The following is an 18103-nucleotide window of genomic DNA, read 5'->3' as shown; positions in this document are numbered from 1 at the left end:
GTCCATTCCTAGCTGGAAAATGGGAAAATGAATTTTCCTCCATGTCTAAATTCAATTAGTTCCTAGTTCATTATTATCCCATTATCTGGTTTAGTTTTCATAATAGCATAGGCATTAATTGAAAACCTGTTGGTATTTATTGATTTATTTGTTTCCTACAAACCCGTACCTTGTAAAATAAAATCTTTCAGCCTCATAGCCATGTCTTTGTGTGTTAAACTGCACCTAGAGCTAAAGAAATACATTTTTTGTAAAAATAAATAACAACCCCGTTATGGTTTGGATATGACATATTCCCTAAAAGCACCTGTGTTAATGCAGGAATCTGCAGAGGTGAAATGATTAGATTATGAGAGCTGTAACCTAATCTATAAATTGATCCATTTGATAGATTAAAAATTCTAAAAGAGTAGTAATATTGGGTAGTAACTATATGACATGGCTGGGAAAGATAAGTCACAGGGGTATGTCCTTAAGAGATTGTATCTTGTTGCCCCACCTGGTTCGTTTCTCTCTCTCTCTCTCTCTCTCTCTCTCTCTCTCTCTCTCTCTCTCTCTCGTGTGTGTGTGTGTGTCTTCTTCTTAGCTGCCACATGGTGAGCAGATTTCCTTGATCATGTCCTTCTGCCATGATAATCCGTCTCACCTCATACCCAGAGTAATGGAGTTGGCTGATCACAGACTGAACCTCTGAAACCATGAACCAAAACAAACTTGTCCTCCTCTAAGCTGTTCTTTTCAGGTATTTTAATCATAGTAACACAAGGCTGACTAATACAAACCCTTGACATCATTTTGAATTTCCTATTATTAAATGTATTTCACATATTGAAATTGAACTCGGAAAATTCCTCACTTGCAAAAGGGACGCAAGGTTCCTGCTTGGTGTTGAGCACATCTAAGGGGCTTAGCATGTAAAGTGCCTTCATCTGGTGTTGGTTATGGCAATTAAATCTTCTCTACTCCATCCCTAGGTGAAAGGTCTCTAAGGCATGGAAAGGAGCAATCACACAGTGACTGAGTTCATCTTGGTGGGCTTCACAACAGACCCTGTGATGCAGGTCCTCCTCTTTGTTGTGTTCCTTGGAGTGTACTCTGTGACCTTGGTAGGAAACACCATCCTCATAGCACTGATCTGTAATGACTCCAGGCTCCACACGCCCATGTATTTCTTCATTGGAAATCTGTCATTCCTGGATCTCTGGTATTCCTCTGTCTACACCCCAAAGATCCTAGTGACCTGCATCTCTGAAGATAAAAGCATCTCCTTTGCTGGCTGCCTGGCTCAGTTCTTCTTCTCAGCTGGGCTGGCCTATAGTGAGTGCTATCTGTTGGCTGCCATGGCTTATGACCGCTATATGGCTATTTCCAACCCCCTACTTTATGCTCAGGCCATGTCAAGGAGATTGTGCATCTGTTTGGTTCTATATTCCTATACTGGGGGTTTTGTCAATGCAATAATATTAACCAGCAACACCTTCACCTTGGATTTCTGTGGTGACAATGTCATCGATGACTTTTTCTGTGATGTTCCACCTCTAGTAAAGTTGGCATGTGACGTGAAGGAGAGCTACCAATCTGTACTGTTCTTCCTTCTGACCTCCAATGTCATTACCCCTACCCTGCTCATCCTGGCCTCCTACCTCTTCATCATTGCTGCCATCTTGAGGATCCGCTCCACCCAGGGCCGCCTCAAGGCCTTCTCCACCTGCTCTTCCCACCTGGTCTCTGTGACCTTGTACTATGGCTCCATCCTCTACATCTACTCTCGCCCAAGTTCCAGCTATTCCCTTGAGAGGGACAAAATGGTTTCTACCTTTTATACTGTGTTGTTCCCCATGTTGAACCCCATGATCTACAGTCTGAGGAACAGAGATGTTAAAGAAGCCCTGAAAAAGCTTTTTAAGTTGGCTCAATCCGAAGTCTAAATTAATACACTTTTTTTCAGATCACTGCTAAGCTATAAAACACTGCTCCTGGAGAAGAATGGGGAATTGGATCTTAAAATATTAAATTTCTATTTAATAAAATATAACACATTTTTTAATTTGTATTAGTTTCTTTGGTTTAGTGATTAGAATTTCTACTATTGATCATACATTCATTTTAATATTTGTATAATTTTCAAAAAGCAGTATCTGGGTTGAATGCAAAATATAAGTATGTTTATAATACTTCTAGAACACCAAAGATTAAATTTTACTTTGTTCTCTCTCTCCTAATGTAGATCCAATTATTTCTCCCTACAAAGTATCATGGGTATATAAAGGAAACATAATATGGAATTAGGTTGTTTATTAAGTACTTGCAGAACTTCAATGATAGACAACCAAGGAATGTCGAGATTTTTGATGAAAAGAGACAAAGAGCATTGATGTGTAAGAAAATAAATGCAGGTAAAATTAAAGAGAAGAAATCTGAAGCTTATACAAATGACACAATGTTTACAACTATTTGTTGTAATATTTTTAAATTTAATGGATTATTTAAATGTGATAATTTCCTCTATTGCAATCATCTTTCAATGACAATGTTCTAACCTATGAGCTAGATGCTCCATGTAAGTAAAACTTAACTGACAGTCCTTTACTTATGCTTTTGGAAACGGTATTAAATAAAATATTAACCAAACCTGCCATGGAATAAATATTGAACTGTAAGCTGTTTTCATAATCAAATTGTTCTATGGAAAAATACTAGCACTGGGTCAAGATTATTGTCCTTTCCACCTGAACTTGCAGTTGGAATTTCACCAAAAGCTGTGACAGAGAATTTCCCCTAAGGAAGTACCCAAAACCATCCTGAGACAGCTTAGTGGGATTCCAAGAGAGAATCACCAATGGGTGGATAAATTTGCAGTATTCATTAGGGAACCTTAAAACAGGAGGACTGCAGCATGTTCTTTCAAAGGACAGCAACATGGCGGATATCATACCTAGTTGTTTCTACTGATGAGGATGAATTATTGAGTTTATATGAGAGATTTGGCTCAGGGTCAGGGTTCCCATGCATTCAGCAACATTTTTGGTCATTCAGGGTTTCAGACAACAACCTACACAATTCTGTCAGTGCTGATGATGGTCAAGCCCCCCACTCTGTTCAAGTGTCCTAGGAAAACGTGCAATTACTAGCCACATGGTTAGGCATCTTGTGTCAATTGGCCAGGACAAACGAAAAAGCAAAGAGAGCTGGGGACCATACTGTTAAAGATTTTTTCACTGTTGCTATTGATTTACTTCATTTAGTTTGATGTTGTTCTTTTCTACTAGTGGGGTTCCATGGCTGTGTGACTTAGGGGAGAACTACGAAGTACTCACTCACCCAAGGAGAGAACACTCTTGGAGAAAGATATACGGTCCTAAGGACATGTATTTCCCCATGGATTTAGAAAGGATTTTGTGGGTTACTACTTGTTGTTTTTTTAATCTAAACAACTCCTAAATATTTTGAATAATGTCATATTGATGTAGAGGGAATGAGGTTTACAAATATAGTTTCTGTACACTCAATTAGAGCTTTATGAAGGAATTTACAGGAAACACATTACTAAAAATAATTATTTGTAAAATCTGGAGCAAACGTTCAGGACTCTCACCGTTCCAAATCTTTTCCTCACCTAGTAATGTTTGTTTATTAAGTTTCCAAATTAAACTTTATGCTGAGAACTATGAAATTTCCTCTTTCTTTTCACAAAAGCTCCCAATGACAACTAGCAAAATGAGTTTTATGAAAACTCTAGTACTGCAAAGAAGCAAAATAACATTGTGGAGTATTAAAAACCAAGTACTGCAAGTTAAGAATAGTCCATATCATGAAAAAAATAATACTTTGAGTTTTTTGTTTGATACCCCATTGTTTAAAGTATCATTTGTTGAATTTAAATGAAATACAGAAATGGGTACACATGTGTCTACATGTCAGTTACTTGGAAAACAACAATATTCAGCCACAAAACAACCTTCATGCTTGTGGTCGTATGATCTGGGTTGCTTTCCTGAAGGCCTCTTTGACATCTTTGTTTCTCAGGCTGTAGATGAGAGGGTTGAGCAGTGGGTTTAACACAGTGTAAAACAGAGCAGCCACTTTGTCTTTCTCCAAGGAGTAGGTGGAACTGGGCCTTGAATACATGAAAAGCAAGGATCCATAGAAGAGCATGACGGAGACCAGGTGGGAAGCACAGGTGGAGAATGCCTTGCGCCTTCCAGAGGCTGAACGGATCCTCAGGATGGCCAGGAGGATGTTGAAGTAGGAAATGAGGATGGCGAGAATGCTAGAGAGAACAGTGAAGCCAACCACACCCAGAAGGACTTTTTCATAGACCCGAGTGTCGGTGCAGGACATTTTTACCAATGGTGGTGCATCACAAAAAAAATGGTCAATGATATTTTTACCACAGAAACTCAGGCGGAAGGTGTTGGCAGTGTGGGCTATGGCATTCAGAAAGCCTCCTATGTAGGATCCAGCAACAAGCCCAATGCAAACAGAAGCAGACATGGTGCCTGAATAAAGCAAAGGGTTACAAACTGCTGCATGGCGGTCATATGACATGGCTGCCAGGAGATAGCACTCAGTGTAGGCCACAACACAGGAGAAGAACAACTGAGCGCCACATCCAGCCAAGGAAATGCGCTTATCTTCTGAGACACAATTGGCCAGGATTTTGGGGGTATATACCGAGGTGTACCAGAAATCCAAGAAAGACAGACTGCCAATGAAAAAGTACATAGGTGTATGCAGGCGGGAATCGATCCTAATTAATATAACCAGGGTCATGTTCCCTGACAATGTCACCAAATAAAGCACCAGAAATATTACAAATAGAATCGGCTGCCACCTGGGGTCTGCTGAGATGCCCACCAAGATGAATTCAGTCAGGACGGTGCAATTTCCCACTTCCATGTCCACAAAGGGGAAATCCTGAATATTGTTACCAGGGAATAAACATCACTTAGTGATTTTTTTGTTTTGAAACAACATAACAAGTATATCAATTGAATCAGCAATTTCTAAGAAGTAATTTCCTTTCTTACTGTCTAGAATTTTAGAACTTCAGTCTGACTTGGAAAGACCATCGGGATCCGTACAAAAATTATTTTAAAATTAGGTAATTCACTTACCATCTTTAATCTAAAACAAGTCTCTTATTCTCATAAAACAGACAAAACAAATGATATTCATGAAAATGATGAATAATTTCCTAGAAGATTGTCTAAGTAAAAATTATATAGGAGAAAACACCAAGGTCAAGTTTTCATAGATAGTTGGCTCTCAAAACAAATTTCAGTATCCTTCCATAGATCTTGGAGAATTTCTTGTGTGTCAAGGATTGTGTCAAAGTATATTATACTAACCCTCCTACAATTAGTACAAATAGAAAAATAAATACATTTCTGATCATATACCAGTTTCTATTCATAGACCTATACTTAATTTAACTGACTTTATTTTCAGAACAACCTTATAATTTAGGTGGCATTATGCTCTTCATGATATAGTGGAGGAAACTGAAGCATAAAATGTTCAAGTCACAGAGCAAGTCAATAGAAGAGCTAATATTTGAAACCAGAACTTGTTTAATCAATAGTCTATGTTTAGATACCAGCTTATAACTAGAGAGGAGTGAAAAGTTTTGGCATGCTACTGTACAGTAGAGTGATCATAGAAATTGACAATGCAAAAAAAAAAAAAAGACAAAAAGAAGGATTTTAATGTTTTACCTTAAAGAAATGATAAATGTTTGGGGAGATAGATGTGTTTACCCTACCTTAAACATTATACAAAATATATGCATGAAAATGTCACATGGTACTGCATAGATATGTATAAGTTCATGTTTTTATATGTCAGTTAAAATAAATTTAAGTTTAAAAATTAAAAAATAATAAAAAATGAAAGAAGAACATCTGCTCTCCACCACTATCATTTCTCTCTCTTATGGGTGAATACTTGTTTTCTCTTGTGTTCCCCTAATTAAGGCAATGCCACAGCCTTCTTTCAACCTGAAAACCTCTTACAACTAACTTTCCTCCAGCTGAGAAGTTTTTTATGCATAGTTCAGGCATTTTCTGATGTGGTAGATGCTGAACAATAAAAAGAACCCAATTTTGGGTGGCAAAGCATTGAGAAATCACGAATCCTTTAAATTTCATATCCTGAATCTCAAGAGTTCTCAGAGAGAAGCTAAGAAGAGGTGTCTAATTAGTTAATTAACTAGCTACTAATCAGTTACTTATTAGAGTGACTATAGTTACTAATTAGTTAATAATTAGTTACTAATTAGAGTAACTCTATTTCCATATTCAAAATATTTGCCTTCCAGAAAAACTAGTCAGTATTTTAAGCAGAAATGCAAATTCAAGTCCTCTACTGCTTCATTTACCCACTGTTGTTTATTTCTAGGAAGGAAGGTATGAATGGCCTAATATTTCAAACATAGGAAATGATGCTCAGTGATTTGATTTGATACTATTATAAACAATTCAGTTTGAAAACCTAAAGACAAGTCCACCTCTTTCACTCTTAGTATACAACCAGTGTCTTTCATTAATACTTAGAGTACAGGCACTTTTGTCCCACACCCAAGGTTCCAGAAGTGGGTTTTAACTTACTTTTATGACCCTATAGTCCACCAGTTCTCATCACCTAAGACTTCACTGTACAGGATCACACCCATGATTCATCATTCAATAATGATATCTCATTTCCTCAGAGCCCCACAATTAACTCTACAGTGCTGTGCCGTCATTCATTTGCATGCTGAAATTTTTGTTCCAACTGTGATCAAGTGTGAGCAGAATTATGGTGGCAGGAATTCATGGTTAGCTTTTGCTATATTTGTTTTTCTGACTTCAAGAGGCAAATAATTAATAGAATAAATTGTCTAGTCTACTGGTCATCAATTTCCCAGAAAATGAACTTAAGGAAACTTAAAAAAATGAGAATTGGGCCAAATAACGCTCACTGTGGGTTAAGAAAAGAATGGAAAGAAATTCCATCCCAAGAAAATTAAGTAATCAGAGCTTACACGAGAGAGAAATTGGTGAGCTAAAGAAACTGAGAGAGGTTAAATAAAGACAGATGGGTAGAGAGTCTTGGAAGAGCCAAAAGAGACACTAGATTACAAAACTCTTCCCAGCAACTCAGGAGGCTGAGGGAGGAGAACTGGAAATTCAAATCCAGCCTCAGCAACTTTGTGATGTCCTAAACAACTTAGGGAGACTCTGTCTCAAAATAAAAAATAAAAATAAAAGGAAGGCTGGGGATGTGGCTCAGGGGTTAAGCACCCCGGGATTTAATCCCTGATAACAAAAAAATAAATAAATAAAATTAAACTTGTGCAAGTCATAAAGAAGACTTCTTATCCTGTAAGCCAACAGAAATGGAAGCCATAGCCATTATGAAGAATTACTGTGATCAGATATACTTATGTAAAGTTCATTCAAGTTGCAGGTCTGAAAATGCATTGAAGGGAATAATTCTTCACTCTTAAGTGGACACTCTGAAATCCTCATTCCTCTGTCAGTGGTATATTAGCCTACTGATTTTCTGAAGACAGAAAGGAGGCATTAAAATTTCTAGGTAGAATTAGAAAGCATTATATGAACTAGAATCACATCCTGGTAGATGGGATTCAAAGACCATTAGTCTTAATCTCACCTCTGAACAAAAATTTCTATTCAATAATAATTTCTCCTTAAATGCTGTTGAAATCTAAAGACAAGATCCTTTTAAAATATGAGTTGGTACCAAAGCTGCTGTATCTCTTTTTTTAGAAAACTATGAAACTTAGAAACTACAATATACTGGAAAGAATGTATAAATAAATTTGGTGGAACTCTCTGTTAAAAGATACATTGTCATAGACATCATTCTGACTTTTGTATGCAATAAAATTATATCACAAAAATTTATCACATTATATTTTGGACCAGAGTTCATATGTTTAAAATAGAGAGAGGGAAATTAAATTAAATAATAGATCAAAAAATTATGTGTTGTAGTACCAAACAAAAAAGGTCACAATTCTTTACTGGTATCAAGAGTGGACTGTTTTTCCCACCTCTTGTGACTTAGAAGGCTTGGTGGTTTGCTTTGGCCAATAGGTTGCAGCATAGACTGCCCCATGTGGATTGCAAGGTTAGGTCTCAATAGCTTTTTTCTTGTTTCTCTTCTCACTTCAGAATCCCACCAAATGTCTGTGAATAAGCCCTGATTAACTTATTGAATAATGATACATCTGGTCTACACTCTATAGACACATTAAATGACCCCCAGACATGGGAGCAGGGTCATTCCTTGGGATCCATCCCACAAATATATGAGCAAGTCTACTTGAGGACAGAAAAGTCTGGCATAGGCAGAATTGCAAAATGGAAATGACACACAAGTTCAAGTCCTGATTCCCTTATTGGTAGCTCTATCATTTTGGAAAAGCAGTTTAACAACCTGCCAACCCCCATGTGCTCACGTCCAAAAAGATGAGAAGATCTCAAAGTTAAATACGTAAAATACACAGCCCATTCTGCACAGCTAATATAGCCACAAAAATAACTATTCATTTTTCTGAATGAGAGGGAAAATACTTGACTTATATAAAGTTCTGAGCTTATAAAAAAAATAAGAAGGTCAAATTTCTACAAATAATTTAAGCCCAAACAAACAGTATCATTCAGTATCTAGCTAAAATCCATAAGTTTAATACTTTTGTCACTATTCCCATGTAATTGATACAGGAGTGACAGTCTTAGAAGTGCAAAATTCATTGGCATGGGATTGAAGAGGTCTGTAATTGGTACATATCCCTGACGCTAATCACCTGTGTGAATTGGAAGAGTAATCTTTCCTCTCAGGAGCACATTTTGCCCATATGGAAAAAAAAAGGTTAATCATTGTCCCCAGAAACAGCATTCTATATTTCAATTTATGTTAACATCTCTTAGAGAAACCCAAAGGAAACAATAGATAGCCTCACTTGTTGCAATATCATGGGGCAAAGCAGATTAGCCATGCCTATCTGTGGAAACATGGGACATCGTCACCAATTTGTTGCAGTGATGATACTGGAAAGTGCCAAAGACTACTGCCTTCCTCTTTCCACCTCAAGATTTGCATTCTCATTCTTTTGCCCCCACCAAAAAAAAAAATCAATCCTGTAAGTTTCCATAATTCTCTAGCCACCCTTAATTTCTTTATCAGTAAATTATTAGTGGCTTTCATATTTATGGAGTCTGGACCTTTTTGAGAACATGATAAATCTAATGATAATTCTCCCCAATATGCACACGCACAGATATCTAAACATGCAACATTTTAGAGACTTCATCAACTATGAGAAAGCCACCTTTGCATTTCCCAATTTTGTTTCTTTTGTAAAAATTTCTACCAGTAGAAGATGCTTCAGCTTTTTTCCAGTGCTAGCATTCTGTATTAAAAGATGAGTAATAAATACGTGCATTTAAGCTTAGCATGTTTAAAGCTGAATTCTTAGTGCTCACTTCCAAAAATTGATCTATCTGTGCATTTCCCACAGACATGATTCACATTCTACCCTTTCTATTTCTGAATCTTAAAATTTGGCATCAACCTAATCTCTTTCTCTCCTATCTACTTTTTAATGTACCACAAAATACTGAAATCCCTTCCTTCAAAATGTACCAGAATTTGCCCATTTCCCACCACTCTTACTGCAACTCCCGCCCCATGGTTCAAACTACCATCATCTTTTGCAAAGAGTATTCCAGCAGACTTCTAACTAGTGTGCACCCTTGTGCCCTACAGTAGAGTCTCGACACAGCAACCAGTGTGTCCAATAAATATCACTACTGTATCAGAACCTTGTAAAGAAGCTCAATTTATTTCATGAAAGTGCCATTTTGGAGCCTCTGTGCTCCCCCTGCCTATAGGACCTGATCTCCCAATACCCACCACTCACCCTCTCCTTCACTCTGCTCCAGCCCTGCCCATTCTCCCACTTTCTCAAACATGCCATCCTGTCCCAGCACTGAAGAACATTTTAGAGTCTATTCCTCAGATATCTTCAAGGCTCATCTGTTTAAGCCCCTCTAGAATGTTATTTCTGACTAAGGGCCTTTGAAAAAATTCCATGACCACGTCCCACCAACGCCCTTCATTCTATCATTCTGCCCAGACTCTGCTCTGGTACTGTCTCTATTCAACTCTGACATTCTCACTCTTGTCTATTAAATTTGTTGCCTGTTTCTCCTTACCGGAATATCACATGTTCGGGGCATTACATGTCTCTGCTTCTTTACTGCTGTTTTACACTATCAAGAACAGTTTATGGTAACTTGGTGGCATTTGATAAATATTTGCAGAGAGAATAACTGGTTTATTTCCTATCTATCTTGACTTTCTTTTTTCCTAAAATGCTATCTACACCTAACCTAGCTTAAAATACTCAGAATGAAAAATCTAACTTAAGTGGATTTTCCTGGCACAGTGAACTGTCTGACAAGAAGAAAAAAGAATAAATAAAAGAGAGGATTCATTCCTGAGACTTCAAATCCATTTCAAATTTGAAATAAATTGCTGATATATATCTGAATGTGAAAAAAGACACAGAGGATCAGAACCAGTCATGTTGAAGCACCCCACGTAGAACAGCTTGTGGTGATGCATTTCCCCAGGAGCAGAATGGTCGCTGCTGCCTTCCCTGGAGCAAGAACTCTGTGGAACTAACATCTCTCTGGCACCAAAAAATAAGTTACAGGGACTTAAAATAATGCACTTTACTAGTCTGGACAGCACAAAATAGCTGTCAAAGATGTCCAAAAAAAGGCAATGCTTTGTCCTCTTGAATTTTTTTCACTGTGTCAATGAATATATGAAGTTCCAGCATAAATATCAGACTGAATTTCAAACTGTATATTAGGACCAGATATTATCACTGGATAGAATTGTAATCAGAAGGGGTGTGTGTGTGTGTGTGTGTGTGTGTGTGTGTGAAAAAGAGAGAAAGAGAGGGAGGGAGACCACTCACATCTGCATGCAAGTTTGGCAAAGCAATAATCCTTTGACAGCCCAGACAAAATCTGTATCCCATTCTAATTAAAGCTAAAGTCACAGGAAGGCCAAACTGCTTAACTTATCCCATCCCAGGAGCTTACCTGGGTCAGGAAGGTCAGTTCTTGGAAGTGACACACTTTGCTCTCTCTCTTCTGGTGTTTTGGTGTGCCTCTGTTGGACCCAACATATGTAGTTTCTCAATAGCCCTTTGAGACTTCTTCCACCCATCAGCCAGAAATAGGTACCTCCGTCTCCAAAGACACAATTAGAGTACACTTGGAATGTGGGGATAATATGTTAATTGGAATATGATCAAGTGAGCAGTATTTTTAAAAGTTGGCTCCTAATGGTTCTAAGTTATAATATAAGAATCAAATATGTCTGATACAGAATTTCTCCAAATTTTACTACTTATGATGTTTTAAAATATATCTAGTATTTCACTGCTTTTTCCCTGTCACATGCTCCTCTGTTTGTCCAGAGTGCCCTTCCTTGTCTCCTCCATTGGGAATCCACTATCCATCCCTGGTGTTAGGGGTGAAATCGTCTCCCCATAATTCATATGTTGAAACCTTGATTCCCAGTGCCTCAGAATGTGACTGTAGAGATCAGGCCATTAAAAAGATGATTGGGAGGCTGGGGTTGTAGCTCAATGGTAGAACACTTGCCTAGCACATGTGAGGCCCTGGGTTTGATCCTAAGCACTGCATAAAAATAATTAAATAAAGATGTTGTGTCCATCTCCAACTAAATATATATACATATATATATATATATATATATATATATATATATATATATATACATATATATATATATATATAAAGATGTGATTAGATTAAAAGGAAGTAGTTACAGTGGACCCTAGTCCAGTATAACTGATACCTATAAAAAAGAAATCTGGACCTCCAAAGAGACAAGAGGGACATGAACACACAGAGAAAAGACAATTTGAGAACATACTAATATGGCAGCCATCTAGGAGCCAAGAAGAGAGGTTGCAAAACAACAAGGCTGCCACCACCTTGAACTTGGATTTCTAGCCTCAGAACTGTGAGGAAAAAAAAAGTGTCTGTTGTTTCAACCATGCAATGTTGATGGAAATCCTAGCAATAAATACACTTGTTATCAACACTGTGGCCTTTTAATGTTGGTATGATTAAAATTAAGAAATGGGAAACGTTACAATGAAATAGTCTCTAATGCTTAATTAATTGATGCATAAAAAGAGAGAGAAATATATACAAACATTTGTAGATTCTTAGTTGCTATCAATCACTACTTTACCCAGTAGAGATTTTGTTCTGAACCTTCCCTTGGATGTAGTTATTTGAAATCTCTTTCTGTCTGTCTGTATTTATGTATATGATGTTCCTGTGTTCTTGATCAGCTGTATCTCCCTTTCTATTTTATACAATTAATAGACTGTTAACCTTGATTTTTAATTGGTGGAGACAATATTATTTTACTGGGAATACATAGTGGCTCTAAGTGATATTTCTTTTCTACTTCATATTTTGCTGATTCATTCTCTCTCTCAACAAGCAACATAAGTGCCTCTGGAGTTGAAAGTTATAGGTCATGATCCTGTTTTCTCAACTATGAGCTATATGAAGTCAAACGTTGATAATGAGTCCATAGCCAGCTAAATTATAGTTTAAAACATTATAGATAAAATCATCTTATGAAATGTCAATTGAAAATTCTAACAGATCTGCTTTCTTTCAAACCTCTCACATTCTCAGCAGTTTTATAGACTCTGTCAAGCTAGCACACACAGCAGTTTTTCCAAATAGTCCACCTTCATTTATTCTTATAAAAATATCTCTTAAGTGCCAAATTAAGAAAACAAACACAGGATATTGTTTATAATTATGAAACAATTTTTCTTTATTTCTGAGAGTACAGGCTAATAATAACAACATGGAGAAAAATCTATTGCTGGTTTATTTGTTTTGTTTTGTTTTGTTTTGCTTGCCAAGTATTTCTGTTTAAGAAATCTTTGCTCGATTTAACATTTTCCTCAGAGCATTTTTGACATCTTTATTTCTTAAGCTATAGATCAAAGGGTTCAGCATTGGAATCACCACAGTGTAGAACACTGACACCACTTTATCCCGTTCCAGGGCATAGCTAGTACTAGGTCGGGAGTAAATAAAGAGAATGGAACCATAGTAGAGAGTGACAGCCGTCAGGTGAGACCCACAGGTGGAGAAGGCCTTGAGGCGGCCCTGGGTGGAGTGGATTTTCAAGATGGCTGCAATGATGAAGAGGTAGGAGGCGAGAATAAGCACAGTGGGGGTGATGACGTTGGAGGCAAGTATAAAGTACAGCACAGCCTGATAGCTCTCCTTCACATCACAGGCCAGCTTTACTAGTGGGGGCAGATCACAGAAGAAATCATCAATGACATTGTCACCACAGAAGCTCAGAGTAAATGTCTCACTGGTGATGATAGTGGAATTGACAAAGCCACCAAGGTAGGAAGCTGCAACCAGACTGGCACATAACCTTGGGGACATAGCCTGGGAATACAGTAAGGGGTTGGAGATGGCCACATAGCGGTCATAAGCCATGGCAGCCAAAAGGTAACATTCACTGTAGGCCAGTCCAGCAGAGAAGAAGAACTGAGCCAGGCAGCCAGCAAAGGAGATGCTTTTGTCTTCAGAGATGCAGGTCACTAGGATCTTGGGGGCATAGACAGATGAATACCAGAGATCCAGGAATGACAGGTTTCCAATGAAGAAATACATGGGTGTGTGGAGCTGAGAATCAGCACAGATTAGAGAAATCAAGGTCATATTTCCTAAGAGGCTGAAGATATAAATGATGAGGAAGATGAAAAAGAGCACCTGTTGTACCCCTGGATCTGCTGTGAATCCGAGAAGGATGAACTCCTTCACTCCAGTGAAATTCTTTTCATCCATGGATTTGGATTTCTAGGGTCTTTTCTGTGAAAAGATTAGTACACTTATCATGGCTTAAGACACCATTATGTTTTCCCCAGAGTTTTTGTCTTTCTAGAACATTGAAAAAGTCAACTGATGCATATATATTTCTTACTATGAAATGTATTTGCTAAACTGGATATCCCTCCTTTGGGGAGATGAGAAATCACTTCTCAGCATCCTGGAGAATTCAGTTGGTGTATGTCACCTTACATTTACAATCTAATTTTCCCTCCTATGTAAGAGGGTAATTTGTGTATGTTCTTCTTCTTTTTTATTTTTAAAGCATTCATTCTTTCCTTTTAACATCACAGGAGATTGAAACTTAGAATGCAGAAACAACATATAGTGTTAGATCAACATTAGCTTTTCCTGTCATTCTATTAGGAACTAGTGATATCTTGACCTAAGTAAAAATTACTCTGAAAATAAAGATCTATAAAAGCATTACTGAATTTGAGAGTATTTTTTGAAGTGCAAATGACTTCTGAAGTTAAAATAATCGATGGCAAAATGTGGTAAAGATGTTGCTTTATTTTTTATTTGTGCTTCCAAGGCAATAATGGATTACCAGAATATTTAAAAAAAAAAAAACAGCTATAATAGCAGTTTCTCTTCTGTGGTTATTGACACCTTGCTATACCCAAGTATTGACAGATCTTACAGTGTTACCTCTTTGTAATTCACAATCAGTATTAGAGATACCAAGCCAAGTTGCAGGTGATCAAGCACATAACATCATAGCTTTGGTTATCCCAGGAAGGTAAGGTCAAATGCTGGATGACTGGGAGCACAGCTTATTGAATTGAATTAGGGCAGGTCAAAGGAACTGATTGAAAATTAATTGAATTAGAGTAAGATTTACTAGCCAGTCTGCTTTTTCCTAGAATGTTATAGGATACTTAGTTATTTTTCCATCTATCAACCTCACTCAGTACTGCACTCACCTTGAGCTCCTCTGCCTTTTTAAAAAATAATTTTGGTTTTGACCAACATGTGTTAATTGTACATATTTATGGAGTTCAGTGTCATTTCCACATATGTATACAGCATGCACTCATCAAATCCAGCCTTCCTTTATCTGATCCTTCCTTTCCAACCTCTAGTAACCCATATTTTACATCCAGGATGATTTTTTCGGCTTCCACATATGAGCAATAATATGCAGTACTTGTCTTTCTGTATCTGGCTTATTTTCCTTAACATAACATCTTCAGTTCCATCCATTTTGTTGTAAATGACAGAATTTCAGTCTTCTTTATGGCTAAATAGTAACTATCAATTTTGTACTACTCTGTTAGAGCAGCATGAGAAATCTCACACAGGAAGTGACAGAATATAGCCTCAGTGTTCCCTTGCCCTCATAGGTAGAAGCAGGACAGGAATGTTGCCAACATGGGAAATGCAACATCCTTCAAAAGTCTCCTGACAACCTACCTGCATCAAGGAAGGGCTTGATTATGACAGCCAGGGTTACAGATTGGCAGGGCTGCTGAATTTCTTTTAGTGGATTCAAAGCTTTAAAAATACAAAAATAAAACAAAATAATTGGTAATTGTGTTAATGTATGACCTGAAAACTGAACTAGAAAAATAAAGAATTACACTCTTGGAACAGTACATATATAATAAGACAATTTCTTTCCACTAGAATTTCAGAACCTATATATAAACTTTTACTTAAATATTAATGCTAGGTTCATTCTCAAAAAAATTCTTATTTATAAGCAAAGAGAACTAAAATAGGTGATATTTTGACTGCCTTCATTCCTCAAGGGTGTTAGGTGCTAAAGACATTTTTGATAGAGCATATTTCTGGAAGCAGCAGGGGTCCACAAATCAGGAGACCTCCAGAACTCTGATTTCTCGCCTACCTTTCCTAGTTCAGTAGGACTTCATCACATTACAAATGTGAGTCTGCAATTTGAAAACTTGAAGTTTAGACTACATGTCGTACTCTCCAGATTCCATGATTTTACTCACCTCAGTAATCCAGCCCTCAGATGTTTGCTTGACCTCGCCAGGATTTCCAGTTTCACCTATACCTTGACTACCTGAATTTCCATGTGTTCAGTGGGAGAAATCACCTTCTTTTTATATGGATTCACACTAATGGGTAGCTAAAGACTTGTTTTCAAAATTCTATTTGGAAATGAAATGCAAGAAATTTGTTTTCACTAACCTGGCTTGCTTTCAACTGCAGTTATTGAAGCATAACATAAAAATAAATGTGAATGTTTACATATGTTTACATCAATGGTTTTCTGAAAAAAAAAATCAAAGGTGGCTTAGTGTGGAGCCTGAGACTTAGTTTCTTAGAGCTCACACTAAGCCACCTTCTGAATTAACACAAGTGAACTGCATAAATTAAAAAGGAAAAAGTTACATGTAGAGACAAGGGTAAAACCTGTTGCACATCCACAAGTTCTATCCACTACTGGTATGGACCACAGGTTTGCCTAGAAATTTTCTAGCAACCCATAGATGCAGTTAGTATTGTGCAAAGACAAGCAAGTGAACTGTGCGTTCAGGCAACATGTTGCCATGCTTGATGCTATCTTTGAATCATTTCTCCCAAGCTTCCTTGCAGAAATAATGAGGAAAACATGGTCAATACAGAATGGGATGGATGGATGGATGGATAGATAGATAGATAGATAGATAGATAGATAGATAGATAGATAGATAGATGATAGAGACAGACATAGAAGAGAGTTTTCTTAAGCTCACTTACTTTCCGATTCATTCATAAACTTAAAGTTGGCTGTATGCATGTTGGAGTCAAGAGGTGCTCAGTTAAGTTTCTCTTCACAAATTATTTCTACTCTTCCATCAACAGCTCTCTTCATCAAAAGAATTTTTTTTTCTGCAGAACTAAGGATTGAACCCAGGGGCACTTTATCACTACATCCCCAGCCCTATTTAAGACTGGGTCATAGAAATTGTCCAGACTGACCTTAAACTCATGATCCTCCTGCCTTTGTCTCCAGGGTAGCTGGGATTACAGGTGTATGCCAATGTACCCCACTGGAGGATGTTTTAAGAAGTAGATGCTTCTGGAAATGATCACACCTTAGAACTTGGCCTCTTAATGATCTCAATCCTCTCCAGGGTTAATGTACCTGCTGTCTGTGTCATTCCTTTTGCTACTTATTAGACAGTTCATCCATAACATACTAATTATAAGTGTACAGCATGATCCTGATGATCATGGTCATATATATATATATATATATATATATATATATATATATATATATATCCATCACTCCCATACTTACCCATACACTACCTAATATAGAAAAAGAAACATTCTATATTCAAGAAAATATTGACCCTCTGTAGGTTTTCTTCAAATGGACTGGCTATAAGCTCTAAAATGGTCTTAGCGAGGTAACTGGAAGGAAAGCAGTGAACCATAGCTACAGAGGGTTTATGAGAAAGAAACATCCACCAGGCACACATCTAATTACCTGTTTCACTGAAATAGAAAATGGAGCTAGAATAGAAGACACCCAGGGACTCTTCCACTTCTTCATTAGATGTAATTATAGAAAAGGTGAACTTTATTCTTTTTCAAAATGTACAATTATATTACATTAAGAATCATTCTTTGTCCATATTGTGATTCTCTGACCTTTTTTCCTTTAGCTAATTAAATACAGTACTTACTTTCATGAACATAAGTAGTCACTTCATCTGAATTTCAGCTGAAGTCAAGAATTTCTCAATTTACCTTGGATCAAAGTGCCTTCTGCTCAGTCATAGAAATCTTTCCAGTGATAAGAATACTGGGAAACCAAATAAGGTTGTGCATCCCTTTGGGATTTGCTGTTAAGAGAAAAAAAGATCTCCATGTATGATACTGTTGCCAAGTGACCAATTATGATGCTCAGTAATCTTTCCGAAATTAGGTGGGAAGGGATCATCATAATGTATCTAGTGGATGCAATTTGTTTAAAAAATAAGTGGAAACTTTTACTGTGTGAGTTTTATTTATGAATTGCAGATAAAAAGGAACTGGCAGGAACAAAATCATGGGATATCCTATAAACAGGAATGTTCAGAAATCATTGCAACTGTAATAAAAAATTATAATAGGAAGAATAATTAAAAGACCATAAAATTTTA

General features: G+C 37.1%; 3 protein-coding genes across 3 annotated transcripts; 1 reads left to right on the top strand and 2 right to left on the bottom strand.

The window, feature by feature from the left end:
- Window positions 1–992: 992 nt before the first annotated feature.
- On the top strand, window positions 993–1928 carry LOC124093322 (olfactory receptor 9G19-like). The gene has a single exon (XM_046445757.1). It carries the CDS (start codon window positions 993–995, stop codon window positions 1926–1928), a length of 936 nt encoding a protein of 311 aa, XP_046301713.1.
- A 2032-nt stretch (window positions 1929–3960) lies between these two features.
- Window positions 3961–4935, bottom strand: LOC124092752 (olfactory receptor 9G4). Its single transcript, XM_046444556.1, has one exon. It carries the CDS (start codon window positions 4897–4899, stop codon window positions 3961–3963), a length of 939 nt encoding a protein of 312 aa, XP_046300512.1. The 5' UTR covers window positions 4900–4935.
- Window positions 4936–13016: 8081 nt separating this feature from the next.
- LOC124093323 (olfactory receptor 9G19-like) lies at window positions 13017–13952 on the bottom strand. The gene has a single exon (XM_046445758.1). The coding sequence runs from the start codon at window positions 13950–13952 to the stop codon at window positions 13017–13019; it is 936 nt and encodes a 311-aa protein (XP_046301714.1).
- Between the last annotated feature and the right edge of the window lie 4151 nt (window positions 13953–18103).

This window comes from Marmota monax, unplaced genomic scaffold (assembly GCF_021218885.2).
Source record: "Marmota monax isolate L192 unplaced genomic scaffold, Marmota_monax_Labrador192_F-V1.1 WCK01_AAM20220418_F8-fsc00038, whole genome shotgun sequence".
Taxonomy (NCBI): domain Eukaryota; kingdom Metazoa; phylum Chordata; class Mammalia; order Rodentia; family Sciuridae; genus Marmota; species Marmota monax.
Note: the sequence above shows the minus strand (reverse complement) of the source record. Positions and strands in the feature narration are given on the sequence as shown.

Excerpts from the sequence above, each read along its gene's own strand:
- LOC124093322 (XM_046445757.1), top strand. The coding sequence starts at position 993 with ATGGAAAGGAGCAATCACACAGTGACTGAGTTCATCTTGGTGGGCTTC.
- LOC124092752 (XM_046444556.1), bottom strand. The coding sequence starts at position 4,899 with ATGGAAGTGGGAAATTGCACCGTCCTGACTGAATTCATCTTGGTGGGC.
- LOC124093323 (XM_046445758.1), bottom strand. The coding sequence starts at position 13,952 with ATGGATGAAAAGAATTTCACTGGAGTGAAGGAGTTCATCCTTCTCGGA.